The sequence below is a fragment of the Taudactylus pleione genome, unplaced genomic scaffold (assembly GCF_031769625.1).
Source record: "Taudactylus pleione unplaced genomic scaffold, aTauple2 ptg000149l, whole genome shotgun sequence".
Classification (NCBI taxonomy): domain Eukaryota; kingdom Metazoa; phylum Chordata; class Amphibia; order Anura; family Myobatrachidae; genus Taudactylus; species Taudactylus pleione.
The window spans coordinates 3,440,348-3,456,230 of record NW_028284551.1 but is presented as its reverse complement, the minus strand read 5'-3'; the positions used below and the strand labels follow the sequence as shown (position 1 = coordinate 3,456,230).

The 15,883-nt window shown below is 47.9% G+C and overlaps 1 protein-coding gene across 1 annotated transcript; it reads right to left on the bottom strand.

The window, feature by feature from the left end:
- Positions 1 to 265: 265 nt before the first annotated feature.
- LOC148522245 (uncharacterized) lies at positions 266 to 15,662 on the bottom strand. Its single transcript, XM_088474207.1, has 5 exons — positions 15,084 to 15,662; positions 13,390 to 13,968; positions 1,702 to 1,785; positions 749 to 855; positions 266 to 698 (listed from the first exon to the last, which is right to left on the bottom strand). Exons 1-5 carry the CDS (start codon positions 15,660 to 15,662, stop codon positions 266 to 268), a joined length of 1,782 nt encoding a protein of 593 aa, XP_088330333.1.
- Positions 15,663 to 15,883: the final 221 nt, after the last annotated feature.

The window sequence follows — 15,883 nt, the reverse complement described above, 5'->3', positions numbered from 1 at the left end:
ATGGTGCGAGCGGCCAGGGGGCGTTTTTAACAAATAAACGAGCGTATGTTTTGCTCGTTCGTTCAGACTTAGAGGTGTGAACAGACTGCAATGTGCGTACGGATCATTTGAATAGCCACCCCTTGTTTTTAAACGAACGACCGCAAATAGCGAACGGCTCTGAATGAGGGCCATAGTCTCTGAATATCTCGTTCACAAAATTCTGGAAGACTGCAGGGGCATTACAGAGTCCAAATGGCATCACTAAATATTCAAAGTGTCCATCTCAAGTGTTGAACACAGTCTTCCATGCATTGCCAGCGCGAATTCTGATGAGATTGTAAGCCCCTCGTAAATCCAGTTTAGAGAAGACCGTGGCTACTTTGACATGATCGAACAACTCTGTTATAAGATGCAATGGGTATCGTTTTTTTATAGTGATGTCGTTGAGGCCCCAATAATCAATACAGGGTCGGAGACCCCCATCCTTCTTGGACACAAAAAAGAACCCGGCTCCAGCAGAAGTCAATGGTCTGATGAAGCCCTTTTCCAGGTTCTCCAGGATATGTTCAGACATGGCCTTGGTTTCAGGCAAGGATAAGGGATATGTACGACCTTGGGGAGGAGTCTTATCTGGTATCAAATCGATTGGACAGTCCCAGTCTTGGTGTGGAGGTAGGATATTAGCCTTGATTTCAGAAAAACCGTCAGAAAAAGACCTGTATGGAATGGGAAGTTGTAGATTTTCTGATGTCTGAGTTTCTCTTACAGGTTTGATGCGTGGAAGACAAGACTTTCAACAAGCATCGGCCCAGGAGTGAATTTGCATGGAATTCCAATTGATTTTGGGATTGTGTTTGCATAGCCAGGTATATCCTAGAATAACATCGTGAGATGCCTTGGGTATTATCAGAAAAGTGCTCCTATACAAACTAACATAGGATGAGTCTGCTTGGTGACTATGCCATTGAGAATAGGGCTGCCATCGACTGCAGATAGGGTGATAATGTGATCAATGGCAATACAGGATACTTGGAGTTTTTTGACAAATCCGAGGGTAATAAAGTTTTCTGCTGCCCCAGAATCTAGGAGGGCAGAAATGAACACAAGAACTTGTTCCAAGTCCAGGGTTATGGGCAGAACTGACATATTTTGAGGACAGAGTCACTACTCCTAACTGCGTGTCCCCGGGGCTGGTTAGGAGCGGAAGTTTCCTGGACGGCGGGAGCAGAAAGCTACAAGATGGCCGGCCTACCCACAATACATGCAGAGGTTTTCTCAGTGTCATTTCTGCCATTCTTCATTATTGAGGCGAACCCAGTTAACCTGCATTGGCTCATCATCTGTGGATCGAAGGGTTGGAGTGACGGGAGGGATAACAGGGCGAATCCTGGAACGATCACTTCTAACTTTTCTCTACCTGTCATTCCCGAAAGCGCAAAACCACTTTGTTGCACAAGGAGATGAGGTCATCGAGTTTAGTGGGGAGGTCCCGGGTGGCTAGGTCATCTTTTAGCCGATCTGAAAGGCCATTCCAGTAGGCCGATGTTAATGCCTCCTCGTTCCACTTTAATTCTGATGCTAGTTATTGAAACTGGATAACATACTGACTGTCAGGACGAATCCCTTGTCTGAGGCACATAAGTTCGGAGGATGCAGAAGATGTCCTTCCGGGTTTGTCGAAGGGTCTACTGAATGATTCTAGAAAGTGTATATAAATACCCAAGGATCTGATCGCTTCCATAATGGGGAAACCCAGTCCAATGCGGTTCCGGACAGCAGGGACACAATATAAGCCACTTTGGTCTAGAAGTAAGGAAGTTGGAGGGTTGAAGGGTAAATTTTACATCGCACTGGTTCAGAAAACCACGACACATCTTGGGGTTGCCATCAAAGTTACTGGGCGTAGGTAAGTGCAGACAAGGGGAAGCACTGGGAACCGGAACTGTCGGTGCGGGCTGATTGGTAGTCACTGGAATACTAACAGTGACGTGGGAAGCCTGCAAGGTGTCTTGCCTGAGAGACATCTCCTGGAGAAATTGTGCCAGTTGCTGCTGCGAGGCCTCCAGGCCTTCTAGTCGATTGGCAATACTCTGTAGCAAATCCGTTCTAGACTCCTGTCCAGTTGCCGAATCCATTTGGCCAGTGCAAACTGTCAGGTCTGGATTATTTTTTGAACCCGGGGTGGATGCAGGAGAAGAAACAGTAACGGGTTTGTAATATTGGGATGCAGCAGGTTTAATAGGAGTATTATTATTCATGAAGTGGTAATAAATATATAAACTGGCAGAAAATAACAAGTCCAAGTGAGGTGAGGCTGAAAACAAATGTCTGGCAGGGAAACAAAGTCCAATTAGTGAGGCTGAGAGCAGGTGTCAGACAGAAAAAACAAAAGTCCAATGGAGGTGTGACTGAGGAACAGAGGACTGAAGTACTGGAGTGGGTGCTGTGGGTATCCAGGAACAGCCTGTGATGGAGACAGAGCAGGAAACGGAGCACTGCTGGGACTGCAATAATCATACCGAGCTAAGGAGCACAGAGAACTCTCACACAGCTTATGTTGTGTATATGTTGCACTGCCAACTAGAGGGCGTGCTGAACACCCTTAAGTACCATGGGAAAGTGCATGATAGGCTGCTGAGAGTAAACAAAAGATGCTCCAACCTGATTGGCCCATTCAGGTCAAATACCCAAAACCAAGATGGCGGCGCACAGCAATCCCCAGCATGGCAGCACTGCCAGTCTTACCTGTCACCACTTGGCTTGTATCCCTCAGACATCCACGAGCACCTCGCTCCAACCTCCAGGCACCAGCACCCTCACTGGTAGGACCGCGCCAAAGCACCCACACAGGCAGAGACCGCGACTCACCAGGTACAACAACTCTGGTCATAACAGTGATAAAGGCATGCGTTTGCACAATATCACCCATTGCTATAGAAAATAGACATTTTCCATATATGGGTGGGAGGGCATTATGCGCCCTATCATGTCTGTAATTATTCCTGTAGATGTGAGGTCATTCACATATGATATGTGGGAAGTGTCCGATTTCAAATTATGTGGTATCTATAGGAGCTATTGTCTGGTGATCACCTGTGATTACCAAACAAAATCGCCCAGCACTATGAAAAACAATAGTGCCCTACATCTCCCATACTGGACCATCTCTTTCAAACAATATGTATCCTTATGCTGGGCATACACTATGCAATTATCTGTGAGATATCTGTCCAATCTGGCTGGTTGGAATGAAAATCTGGTAATGTATGGGAGCAAATAACATTAGAAATTTGCTCCCAAACACTGGAAAACTGACCAGATTTTCCTTCACACCAGACAGATTTGACAGATATCTGACAGATAATTGTAGAGTGTATGCCCAGCATTAGCAGTTATTGTCTCCAGACAATAATTGAAACAGAGCACAAAAAATAAAATTTTCCAAAGATGGGGAGATCTAAAGGCCATATCTCCCCCATGTTGTGTCAAATAAAACAAAATTGTCCTTCATTTAATGCTGTAGGTTGTCTAGTTTATAAAATGGGAGACCTTCTTAGGCTACCATATTCTTTCTATGCACATAAAGTGATTAAATGGAGACAGAGAAAACTTTTAAAAAAAAAGCATTTTTAATTCAAGTGCAGATTTTTTCATCAAAACCTATTCTATGTGTAGGTTTAGACTAACAAAAATCTGCACTAGAAATTAAAATGCATTTTTTTTAATTTTGGAAAGGTGGATTATTGGCAAAACAAGTACCACATAGTATTTATATGTAGTGATTATAAAACAAAATACATCACGTTTGCTTTTGGTTACCTTTTTTGAAATTTCAATAAAGAATATTATTTGGCCATTTGAGTTCTTTTTTTTTGATATGTTAGAATGAGTAAAAAGACTAATAGTATTTTCTGAAAATACAAAGTCTACTCATAAAAACAAGGTATCAGTTGTGTGGTTACCGCATTAAAAATATTGTGAAAAAATTACCTTATCAGCACCAAAGGGTTTAAACAACCACGAGTCAATGGATATGGGGTATTTTTAATTTATCACACACAATTTTTAATACTCACTTTTCACTTTTAATCAGTTCTCACTTTTCATTTCTTTCTAAAAGGGTAAAATTTACACCTACTAGAAATTTATATAAATTTGAAAATATCATTATACTAGCTGAAGTACCCAGCGCTGCCCGGGTTTAAATGTTCAAGTTATGAAGTTTTATTATGTGATGCCATCCAAATCCATCCAGTGGGAGGCCCAAAACAGGCTCCCTGGGTCCGTCGGGCACACTTTGCTGTGAGGTCTGACAGGGACCCCAACCACTCTATCAGAGCCGTAAATAGATTTTTTGGTGCCCTGTGCCAGAAAGAGCATTGGTGCCCCCCTCATTTTTCAAAGGGACATAATGCACCCAAAAAATGGCCATGGCTTCATAGGGAAGGGCCAGGGAAGAGATAGGAGAGGCCAGGAGATGCTGGGGATGAAATAAGAGGAAGCTACAAGCAAGAATGATAATAAACTGAAATTTGACAGGTCCAAACAGCGCCCCCTGATTTGTGGTACCCTGTGTGATGGCACCAGCCGCACTACCCTAGCTACGGTCCTGCACTCTATTAGGCATCCCCGACCAATTGCCACCCCTCTGTGAAGTTTTCACCCAAATCCATCCAGTCAAAGTTCTGCCCAGCGTACACCAATTGGAGGTCCATCAGGGACCCTAACCCCTCTAAAACCTGGCTAGGAACCAACTAGACCACCTCACATTGGTTTCATCTCAATCGGTGCAGTGGTGTATCTTCAACTTATTAAGTTTTTTTTTTAATAAAACTATTTAATGGGTTTTACAAATTAAAAAAATAATACAAATACAAATAGTACAGACATCTATACATTAGGGTAATGTCCAAACAAAAGAGACATACCCAGATTATTAAGAGTAATAGATCCATACATGGATATAACATCAATATAGTAAAACAATCAACAAACGATGAATGATTGCATAAAACATAGCAATTGTCTATACATTAGACCGACTATTCAACAAGACCAAGTTATTAATTTTATTATGTGATGTCGTCCAAATCCATCCAGTGGAAGGCCCAGAACAGGCTCCATGGGTCAAAGTTGTGCCTGGCACACTATGCCGTGCGTTCCGACCGGTACCCAATCACTCCATTAGGCATCCCAGACCAATTGCCACCCCTCTGTGAAGTTTTCATCCAAATCCATCCAGTGGAAGGCCCAGAACAGGCTCCCAGGGTCAAAGTTCTGCCCAGTGTGCACCAATGGGAGGTCCAACCAGGACCTCAACTCCCTAGTATGTCTTCTATGGTCCATTGTGTCACGACCCTAGCTAGTTTTTCACTTTTTGCCTTGAGACTTACCCTTGTCAACTGTCCCGTGGATCTGTGTGTGTGGTTTCCCTGGGAGATCTGCTCTGATCATGCTGGCTGCAACACTTCTGTGCATGCATTTGGACTGTGCTCTCCTTTCCACATTGATTATTCACCTGGGTCCTTTCCTGTCTGTGAACACTGCTAGTCTTGATTGGAATTGCAGGTGTAGTTCTGACTCTCAGTACTGCAGATATGTTTGCTCCCTCTGCATGTTGTGCCTTCCACCACTCAGAGTGCTACTACTAGATCACCTGACTGTATCCACCAATTCCTGCGAGACCCAGGGCATAAACATCCCCCTCTGATAGCATTCTGGGCCTGAACATCTCGTTACTTCCAGTGGTATACAGATTGTGCTATTTCTGTTTCCCTGTGTACAGTGTATCCCAGGCTCCTGCTGGCAGCAACCCCTGGTGCATCCGGAAATCCTGCTGGTTCCCAGACCAGTTCATTCAGTATTCCTGCTGGCAGCAATACCTGGCACATCTGGAAATCCTGCTGGTTCCCACTCCAGTTCATCTAGTAAACCTGCTAACCACTATACTTGGCATATATCCAGAAATCCTGCTGGTTCCCAGACCAGTTCATCTAGTAATCCTGCTAATGGCTATACCTGGTGTATCCAGAAAATCTGCTGGTTCCCAGAACAGTTCATTCAGCAATCCTGCTAATAGCTATACTTTGCGCATCCGGAAATCCTGCTGGTTCCCATACCAGTTCATTCAGCAATCCTGCTAATAGCTATACCTGGCGCATCCAGAAATCCTGTTGGTTCCCAGACCAGTTCAGTCAGCAATCTTACTAATAGCTATACCTGGTGCATCCGGAAATCCTACTGGTTCATATGCAAATCCAGCAAGCCTTCCTGCCGGTCCCAGTCCGGTTCCGCTAAGTTTTCTACTGGTTCCACTCCAACATGACAAGTTTCCTGTTCCTGTCATTTATCATCAAAGGCAATTCTCACTGCCATGCAATTCTTATGCAAATAGAGCTATTTACCTCATACATGGTTCCAGTCAAACCGGTCTCCGCTGAATCCAGTTCAACACCTGAGTCAGGAAACTCTCAGACACCAACCGTGACACTCTGCAGAGGCGTCACTAGGGTTGGTGTCACCCGGTACTGTAATGCACGGTGACACCCCCCCCCACAAAAAAAAAATCGGGACCATGGAGCGCAGCTCCGCAAACTCTTCCCCCTTACCAGTCCAGCAGTCACACTGTGCTCCTCATGGAATGCCAGGCGCATCCGGCAGGCGTGTGGATGCCACGCCCGACATTCTGGGTAGCAATGCTTAAAGTGGTCCTAGAGATGTGGTGGAACGACCCCCCCCCCCTCCCCCGGCGATTTATCAATAAAAGGACAGCATGCGCCTAAGGCGTGTAGCGCAAAAAAGGGCCGTGATCTTGAAAGAAAGGGGCATGGCCATACAATACTATCCCTAATTCAAATTACACCACACAGTAGCACAATCTTATCCACATTACACCGCACATAGTGCTAGAGATTCACATTACACCATAAAGTAGTGTCCCTTATTTATGTTCTGACACACAGTAGTGCCCATTTCACACAATGACCACGTTATTGACACTTATACACAATGCCCACAGTAGTAGTGCCCCTTATTCAATGCCCCCAGTAATAGTGTCCATTATGCAGTTTCCCCTTTAGTAATACCCCTTTATGCAATGCCCCCTGTAGTTGTGCCCAATATACAGTGCTTCCTGTATTAGAACCCATTATGCAATGCCTCCTATATTAAAGCCCATTATGCAATGCTTCCTGTATTAGAGCCCCTGATGCTGTGCCCCCAGTAGCTCCCCTTATGCAGTGCCCCCTATAGTGCCCTTATACAGTACCCCAGTAGTGCCCTTATACAGTACCCCCAGTAGCACCCCTTATACAGTGCCCCCCTATAGTGCCCTTATACAGTACCCCAGTAGTGCCCTTACACAGTACCCCCAGTAGCACCCCTTATACAGTGCCCCCTATAGTGCCCTTATACAGTACCCCAGTAGCACCCCTTATACAGTGCCCCCTATAGTGCCCTTATACAGTGCCCCCTATAGTGCCCTTATACAGTACCCCGCAGGAGCTCCCCTTATGCAGTGCCCCCAGACAGTAGTGCCCCATATGCTGTGCCTTCTATAATGCCCTTATACTGTGCCCCCTATACAGTACCCCCAGTAGTGCCCCCAGAACACCCCCAGTAATGCCCCTTATGCTGTGCCCCCTCCCCTGTGCAATTCTACTTACCTATCTTCAGGATGTCCACTCCAGACTGGCTTCCACCAGGAGGGTTCCGGGCGCGCACCTCCTTCTTCCTCATGCCGCGCGAGTGATGACGTCACCGCGGCCGGCGTCCAGAGCCACTCACAGGCACACAGAAATGCTCTGTGCCTGTGTGTGGCTCTGGACGCCGGCCGCGGAGAGAGAACTAAGTCACTCCAGGCGGCGGAGTGCAGGACCTCGGTGGAGATGAAGGGGATGTGCTGGCAGCAGGTGCGGCCCGCGGGTCTGTATGCTGCTGTTTTTGGTGTCACCCCCTTGAAGGGTGACACCCGATGCGGGCCGCACCCCCAGCACCCCCTTCTGACGCCACTGCCACTCTGTGAAGTTTTTATCCAAATCTATCCAGTGGAAGGATCAGAACAGGCTAACTGCGTCAAAGTTCTGCCTAGTGTACACCAAGGGAGGTCCGATTGGGACCTCAACCCACTAGTGATATGGATTCAAGTAGTAACTATGAAGATTCCAAACAATATAGTTTTCAGTTTACACATTGTTATGGTTTTCATGGTTCATTCAAGTATGCTTCCACTTTCAATCCAATATATGGCAGTTAATAATACTGTATATTGACAGCATTATACAGCTACCTGGCAGGATTTAAATACACTACAAACTGGCAGGATTTAAATACACTACAAATATCCATACCAACTGCAAGAGATGATCTTAACTGTAAGCATTACAATTACTTTGTCGTAATTCCAGTATAGCAATTAAAGAAACTGACAAGGGATGGAAGGGTGGCGGATATTGCTATTCTAACTAGTCAGGCATATCATAGCGAATGCCTTAATATTTTAGCAGATAATTGTACTTACTGCATTTAAAGAAAGATATACTACTGAGGTTCATAACGGACAATTGAGAGTTCTCTTACAAAGAAATCTTAATGAGTGTGTAATTACGCAAACTGAATTTGATTTTCTATATGTCAGCAGAGCTTTTCATCAGTTGTCTAAAATTCATTAGAATTTAACAGACGCTCTGGGGAGACCGATCATTTCAGGAATGCAGGATTTCATGATCCATCTACTAATATATCAACAGTTTCTGTTACAGCCTATTGTGAGCTCTCCGTCATCCTTTACACAGGATTCCACTTTTATAATTAGAGAAAGTCAGTGCATATTATGTGAACCATACTATATCCTAGTAATGTGTCACATACAGTCTTTATACTCATGTATTGACCACATACAATGCACTGACATAGTCTTATTGTTATGTAACAGCCAGGATGTAGTCAAAAGGTCGATAATGACAATGTTGCCATTCATAGTGTCAACACCACAATGTTGATAGTTATGATGTCAACATGCAACGTGTCCCAGGTGAAATGTTGACATTAGTGTTGTGGTTGAACTTGACATGCCTCACAACCTGCAAAACTTCCTGTCACCATGTAGGGCTCTGGCTGCATATGTTGTCGATGGGGCTTAATTATGCACACCCCTGTAACTGCGTTCAAACGCACAGGCACGCCAGCGTTCCTTTGACCACCCCCCTCTCCACCCCCAAACGGCACTTGCTGTCACTCATTTCCTTGTGTCTCTGCATATCTGCTGCATTCACAATCGCGATCGCAGAGGCTGGTTCGCACACGCACACTGTGGTGCATACGCATGCGCAGAATGCAAACAGGGGCGCCGAGAGGGGGGGGAGCGGGTACAGATTACCGGGGCCCGGGCTTCCTGAGGGGTCCCGCGGGGGCCCGGGTCCGGCGCCGCTCCCCCACAGCGTGTGCTGAGCTGCAGTGGAGACTGCTGTGGGGGGGGAGCGATCACACTGATCATGCCCCCCCTGGCTTTGAGCAGGACTGAGGGGGCCCAGAGTGCCCCACTCCCCAGCGCCGCAAATCTTTTTATTTATTTTTTTCCCTATTACCCGGGCCCACTGTACTTGAGGTACAAGGAAGTGTGCACTGCGGACACACTCTACCGGGTTGCCGGTCAGAAAGAGTGCACTACGATGCAATACTGTAACACGTAGGTAGGGACCACAGAGTCCAGTAACGAGGTGGGTAGTGGCACTGGAGCCAGCCAGAGATTACAACGCTGGAGAGGTGGGTACGTATAACTACACTCAAGCTGTGATGGTAAAGCACTGGTGAAATGGATAGTATACTGCACACAGGTGGCGGTGGTAACGCTCTGGTGGAATGGAGGTATACTGCACACAGGTGAGGTGGTAACGCACTGACGATATAGCTGTACACAGGCTGAGGTGGTAAAGCACTGGTGACATGAATGATATAGCTGCACACAGGCTGAGGTGGTAAGGCACTGGTGAGATGAATGATATAGCTGCACACAGGCTGAGGTGGTAAGGCACTGGTGAGATGAATGATAAAGCTGCACGCAGGTTGAGGTGGTAAAGCACTGGTGAGATAAACGATATAGCTGTACACAGGAATAGATTACTGGAACAAGAGACCACTGGTAACACTAGCAGCGACAATGGTTGTTCAGGCAACTACCTGATACACAGGAGCCGGAAATATACCCCTGGAAGCCCACTGATTGGTCCACAGTGTCAGCTGACCGGCCAGACTGTCAGGGGAGGAAGGGCACTCAGAGAAGGAAGTGTCATGGCGGTGCCCATGACAGGGACTCCGATCCCCGCGCACCAGGCCGTCCGGGACACAGCATCAGGGAGAATGCTCAGCACCTCCCACGTCGCCGCACGAGCCGCCCGACTGCCCGGGAAGTCAGAGGAAGCCGGCGGGATGGTAAGGGAAGGCCGATCCCCGGCTGAACTCTGATAGTACCCCCCCTTTCAGGGTGGACACCGGATACCCACCAGGTTTACCAGGAAATCTAGTATGGAAGGCTTGAACCATTTGAGGCGCGTGAACGTCTGTGGCCCTGATCCATGCCCTCTCTTCCGGACCATACCCTTTCCAGTTAATGAGATATTGGAGGTTGTTAGATTGGGTAAGTCGAGAGTCCAAAATCCTCCCTACCTCGAACTCTGGACCTCATTCAGAGCCGGTCGCACAGAGCGTGCAGTCGGTCTGAATGAGGGGAGGACGTCTTGAATTTTGAAGACGTCCTCCTTTGCGGTGGTAAGGCTGTGGGTTAACACTAGGGATGTGCGCCGGACCATTTTTGCCGGATTTGGATTTGGATTTGGTTCTAATTCGTCGTCCGGCTTTGGATTTGGATTTGGATTTGCCAAACTGCGGTGACTGGCTTTGGATTTGGATTTGGATTTGGATTTTTTTACAAAAATTGACAAAAAAAGCTAAAATCACATAAATTGGTATTTTTTTTCTTCCTAGAGTATTATTAACCTCAATAACATTAATTTCCAGTCAATTTAGACCATATCACAGCTTATAATATTGTTTTCAACATTATTGGCCAAAGGTTGCAGTGAGCTGACTGGTTACTAAGCGACAAAGCAGCGGCACAACGACACAGACACCACAGTATAAAGCACATCTATGACACATTGCCACACAGCAGTGGCAGAAATGAAAAGTAGTGCACCCACCCAGTGGGGTACGGCCAGCAGAATCACAGTACTTGTTTACAAAGTGGGCTACGGCCCTAGGAGTCACAGTGCACAATCTTATTAGCATTACACCGCACATAGGGCCTGATTCACATTACACCATAAAGTAGTGTCTCTTATTTATGTTACGACACACAGTAGTGCCCCTTTTACACAATGCCCACAGCAGCGACCCTTTTACACAATGCCCACAGTAGCGGTGTCCCTTACACAATGTCCCCCAGCAGTGGTGCCCCCTATGCAGTCCCCTTAGTAGTAGGGTCCACTATGCAGTGCCCCCAGTAGAATGCCCCCCAGTAGTATGCCCCCCATTAGCAGGCCCCCCCCAGTAGTATGCCCCCCATTAGCATGCCACCCAGCAGTATGCCCCCCATTAGCAGGCCCCCCCAGTAGTATGCCCCCCATTAGCATGCCACCCAGTAGTATGCCCCCCCAGTAGTATGGCCCCCCCAGTAGTATGGCCCCCCCAGTAGTAGGCTGCCCCAGTAGCAGGCCCCCCCCAGTAGTAGGCTGCCCCAGTAGTAGCCCCCCCTGTAGTATGGGCCCCCCCTGTAGTATGGCCCCCCTGTAGAAGGCTGCCCCAGTAGCAGCCCCCCCCCAGTAGTAGTAAGCCCCCCCAGTAGTATGGCCCCCCCAGTAGCAGGCCCCTCAGTAGTATGGCCCCCCCAGTAGCAGACCCCCCCCAGTAGTATAGCCCCCCCAGTAGCAGGCCCCTCTGTAGTATGGTCCCCCCAGTAGTATAGCCCCCCCCAGTAGCAGACCCCCCCAGTAGTGCAGACCCCCCCAGTAGTATAGCCCCCCCAGTAGCAGGCCCCTCTGTAGTATGGCCCCCCAGTAGTATAGCCCCCCCAGTAGCAGACCCCCCCAGTAGTGCAGATCCCCCCCAGTAGTATGGCCCCCCCAGTAGCAGACCCCCCCAGTAGTATAGCCCCCCCCCAGTAGCAGGCCCCTCTGTAGTATGGCCCCCCCAGTAGTATAGCCCCCCCCAGTAGCAGACCCCCCCCAGTAGTGCAGACCCCCCCAGTAGTATAGCCCCCCCCAGTAGCAGGCCCCTCTGTAGTATGGCCCCCCCAGTAGTATAGCCCCCCAGTAGCAGACCCCCCCCTGTAGTGCAGACCCCCCCCAGTAGTGCCCCCGGCCCTTGCACAAATAAAAAAATAAAAAATAAAAACTTACCTGTATCCCCGCTCCCGCGCCGTCCGCTCTGTCACATGCTGAGGAGGGAGCCGGAAGACGGAGCTCATGTGTGAGCTCCAGCCGGCTCCCTCCGTGCAGCAGCCAATGAGAGTCTGTGTGACTCTCATTGGCTGCTGTAACAAACACAAAGCTGCCGCTGGCGGCTGTGTGTCTGTGTCTGTGTAGGGAAGAGCGCTATCACTGCGCTCTGCCCTACACGCGAGGAGACCTGATGTCGGATTCTCTAGTGAGAATCCAACATCAGGCGGCCGCCGTTCGGCCCCGAACAGGGATCCGAGTCAGGCGGTGAACACCCGAACAGGGTTCGGGTGGACTCGGATCCCCAATGTTCGGAGCGGTTCGGATTCCACAGAATCCGAACCGCTCATCTCTAGTTAACACCCACAGCCTTACGACCGCCTAAGGTGATGGTCGCGATGGTCAAGACCATCGCGACCATCGGGGCTTACAACGAGACCCTAGGGTAGGGTCTTCCTTGTCGTAAGCCCCGGAGAGCTTTCGGCTCAGTCTGAGCCGGAAGCTCTCCACTGACATCACTAGTGATGTCAGTAGTGATCACTAGTGATGTCAGTGGGGCCACCCCCAAATGGTAGGCGTTCCCATGGGAACGCCCCCATTTGGGCTGCCACCCCCCCGGCCCGCCTTCCAAACGGGGCGAGCTGTCAATCAACATCGACAGCTCGCCCCCTTTGGATCGAGACCCGCTACGACCGGCGCTGTTGGTCGTAGCGGGTCTCACGCATGCACACGACGGCGCCGGCGCCATCGTGCGCATGCTCTGTGGGGGGCCATCAACCCGGTCAGAGCGCATCGGCGCTAATGACCGGGTCTGAATGACCCCCTCTGTACCTTGAGAAGTTTGCACTTGAGGTAACTTGGGAGCAGAAGTTTGAAAATTATTCAGCACTAGAGGACGCAGCAAAGAAATATGAAAGGTATTGGATATTCTTAGTTGAGGAGGGAGTTCCAACTTATACGCGACTGGGTTGATGACCTTGCAAACACAGTAAGGACCAATGAAGCGCGGAGCTAGCTTCATACTTGGTACTTTCAAACGGATGTTCCTGGAGGATACCCAGACTTTATCTCCAACTCTCAGCAGTGGGACAGCGACATGTCGTCTATCCGCAAATTTTTTGTAGTTCTTAGACGACTGCTTCAGAGAAGAATGAACCCTCTTCCAAATGGTCACGAAGGACTCCACAAATTTAGAAACTGCAGGGACCTCTACAGTAGGTAAATTTTGAAAATCTGGGACTCGAGGAGGTCTCCCAAACACCGTAAAAAAAGGAGTGGCTTTGGAGGAGGTGTGATATTTGAAGTTATGTGAAAATTCTGCCCAAGGTAATAGATCCAGCCAGTTATCTTGTGAGGAGGAAACGAAGAGTCTTATGAAAGTCTCCAGCTCTTGGTTAATTCTTTCGGTTTGCCCATTAGTTTGTGGATGGTAGGCTGAAGAAAATTTTAACTTGGTTCCACAAGTGCTACATAAGGCTCTCCAAAATTTAGCTACGAGGTCGGAAATGATCTCTTTAGGAAGTCCATGCAACCTGAATATTTCCTTAATAAAGACTCTTGCCAACTGCGGAGCAGAAGGGAGACCCATTAATGGAATAAAGTGTGCCATTTTAGAAAAGCGATCCACCACTACCCATATGGTATTGTATCCTTGGGAGCATGGTAGTTCAGAGATGAAATCCATGGATATATGGGTCCAAGGCGTATTAGGAATGGACAGGGGTCGCAGGAGACCTGCTGCCTTCTTGCGGGGAGTCTTATGCTGACCGCATTTTACACATGAAAGAATAAATTCTCGAATATCCCCTTTCATTGTGGGCCACCAATAGGAATGCTGAAGGAACTTGTAAGTCTTGAGGATGCCAGAATGGCCAGCAAACAGAGAGCTATGAGCCCAAGTTAGTAATTTTCCCCGTAGTTCTGGGGTCACAAAAATTTTCACTGGGGGAGGAGTCAAAATCTGAGTAGAGGCGAAGACTACAGGATCTAAAATTGGTCTGGAACGTTGATGATCCTCTTCCTGAGTGCTGGACAAGAAAGACCGTGTGAGGGCGTCAGCTTTTCTGTTTAGACTGCCAGGACGAAATTGAAGTTTTAAATTAAATCTTGAAAAGAACAAGGACCAACGGGCCTGTCTAGCATTTAGACGGTGAGCCGTTTGGAGGTAGATTAAGTTTTTATGATCCGTGATCACGGTAACTGGAAAGTTGGCTCCTTCCAACAAATGCCGCCATTCCATTAAAGCTAACCGCATAGCTAGTAGTTCCTGGTCACCAATTCCGTAGTTCTTTTCGGCAATGGAAAACTTACGAGAAAAATACCCACAGGGATGGTACTTTCCATCACTCGAGACTTGAGACAGTACTGCCCCTACCCCTACTGAAGAAGCATCTACCTCAACTGTGAATGGTTTGTCCAATTGGGGTTGGCACAGGATAGGTGCAGTGGAGAAGGCTTCTTTTAATTTTTGGAAGGCTTGGATGGCAGTATCTGGCCAGCGAATGGGATTGCCTCCCTTCTTTGTGAGATTTGTGATAGGTGACACCAGTGTGGGGAAATTTGGTATAAACCGCCAGTAATAATTCGAAAAACCCAAGAAGCGTTGAGTAGCCTTCAAGGATTTAGGTAACGGCCAGTCAGAAATGGTTTTAACTTCTCCGGATCCATCCGGAGGGTCTTTCCAGAAATTATGAGCCCTAGGAAGGGTACTGCGGTTTGTTGGAAAAGGCACTTGGATATTTTTCCATAAAGGTGATGCTTCTGGAGGCGGGACAAGACTTCGCGGACATGCTGGCGATGATCTTGCAAATTTTTGGAAAAAATTAGAATATCATCTAAATAGACTATAACAAAACTGTAGAGGACATCCCGGAAAATCTCGTTCACGTAACCTTGAAATATCGCTGGGGCGTTGCAGAGTCCGAAGGGCATTACGAGATATTCGAAGTGGCCGTCTCTGGTGTTAAAAGCGGTCTTCCACTCATCTCCAGCTTTAATACGAAATAAATTATACGCACCCCATAGATCAAGTTTGGTGAACAAAGAGGCCCCGCGAACTTTATCAAAAAGCTCCGGAATCAGAGGCAGAGGATATCGATTTTTTACAGTAATCTGGTTGAGACCACGGTAGTCAATACAAGGCCAAAGCCCGCCGTCTTTCTTGCTAACAAAAAAAACCCCTGCCCCTGCTGGAGAAGTGGAGGGCCGGATAAACCCCTTAGCTAGATTTTCTTTTATATATGCCGCCATAGCGGCTGTTTCAGGAACTGATAATAGGTAGGTTCGACCCCGAGGAGGGTTCTTCCCTGGCAGGAGCTCATTACCACAGTCCCAGGAACGATGAGGTGGAAGTTTATCCGCAGCCTGTTCGCAAAATACATTGGCAAAATCTTGATAAGCTTCTGGTAGACTGGGAACAGAGGAACACTTGGACTTGTCAGACGGGTGAAAGCTTATATTTCCACTGGAGG

What these genes read in the sequence shown, in the direction of transcription:
- LOC148522245 (XM_088474207.1), bottom strand. Translation starts at nt 15,662, where the DNA reads ATGGCGGCATATATAAAAGAAAATCTAGCTAAGGGGTTTATCCGGCCC. An exon ending in GTCCTTACTGTGTTTGCAAG is followed by an intron (nt 1,786 to 13,389) that starts GTCATCAACCCA and finishes CCTTACTTCTAG; the next exon opens with ACCAAAGTGGCTTATATTGT. An exon ending in GGAAGCGATCAGATCCTTGG is followed by an intron (nt 856 to 1,701) that starts GTATTTATATAC and finishes ATGTTATTCTAG; the next exon opens with GATATACCTGGCTATGCAAA.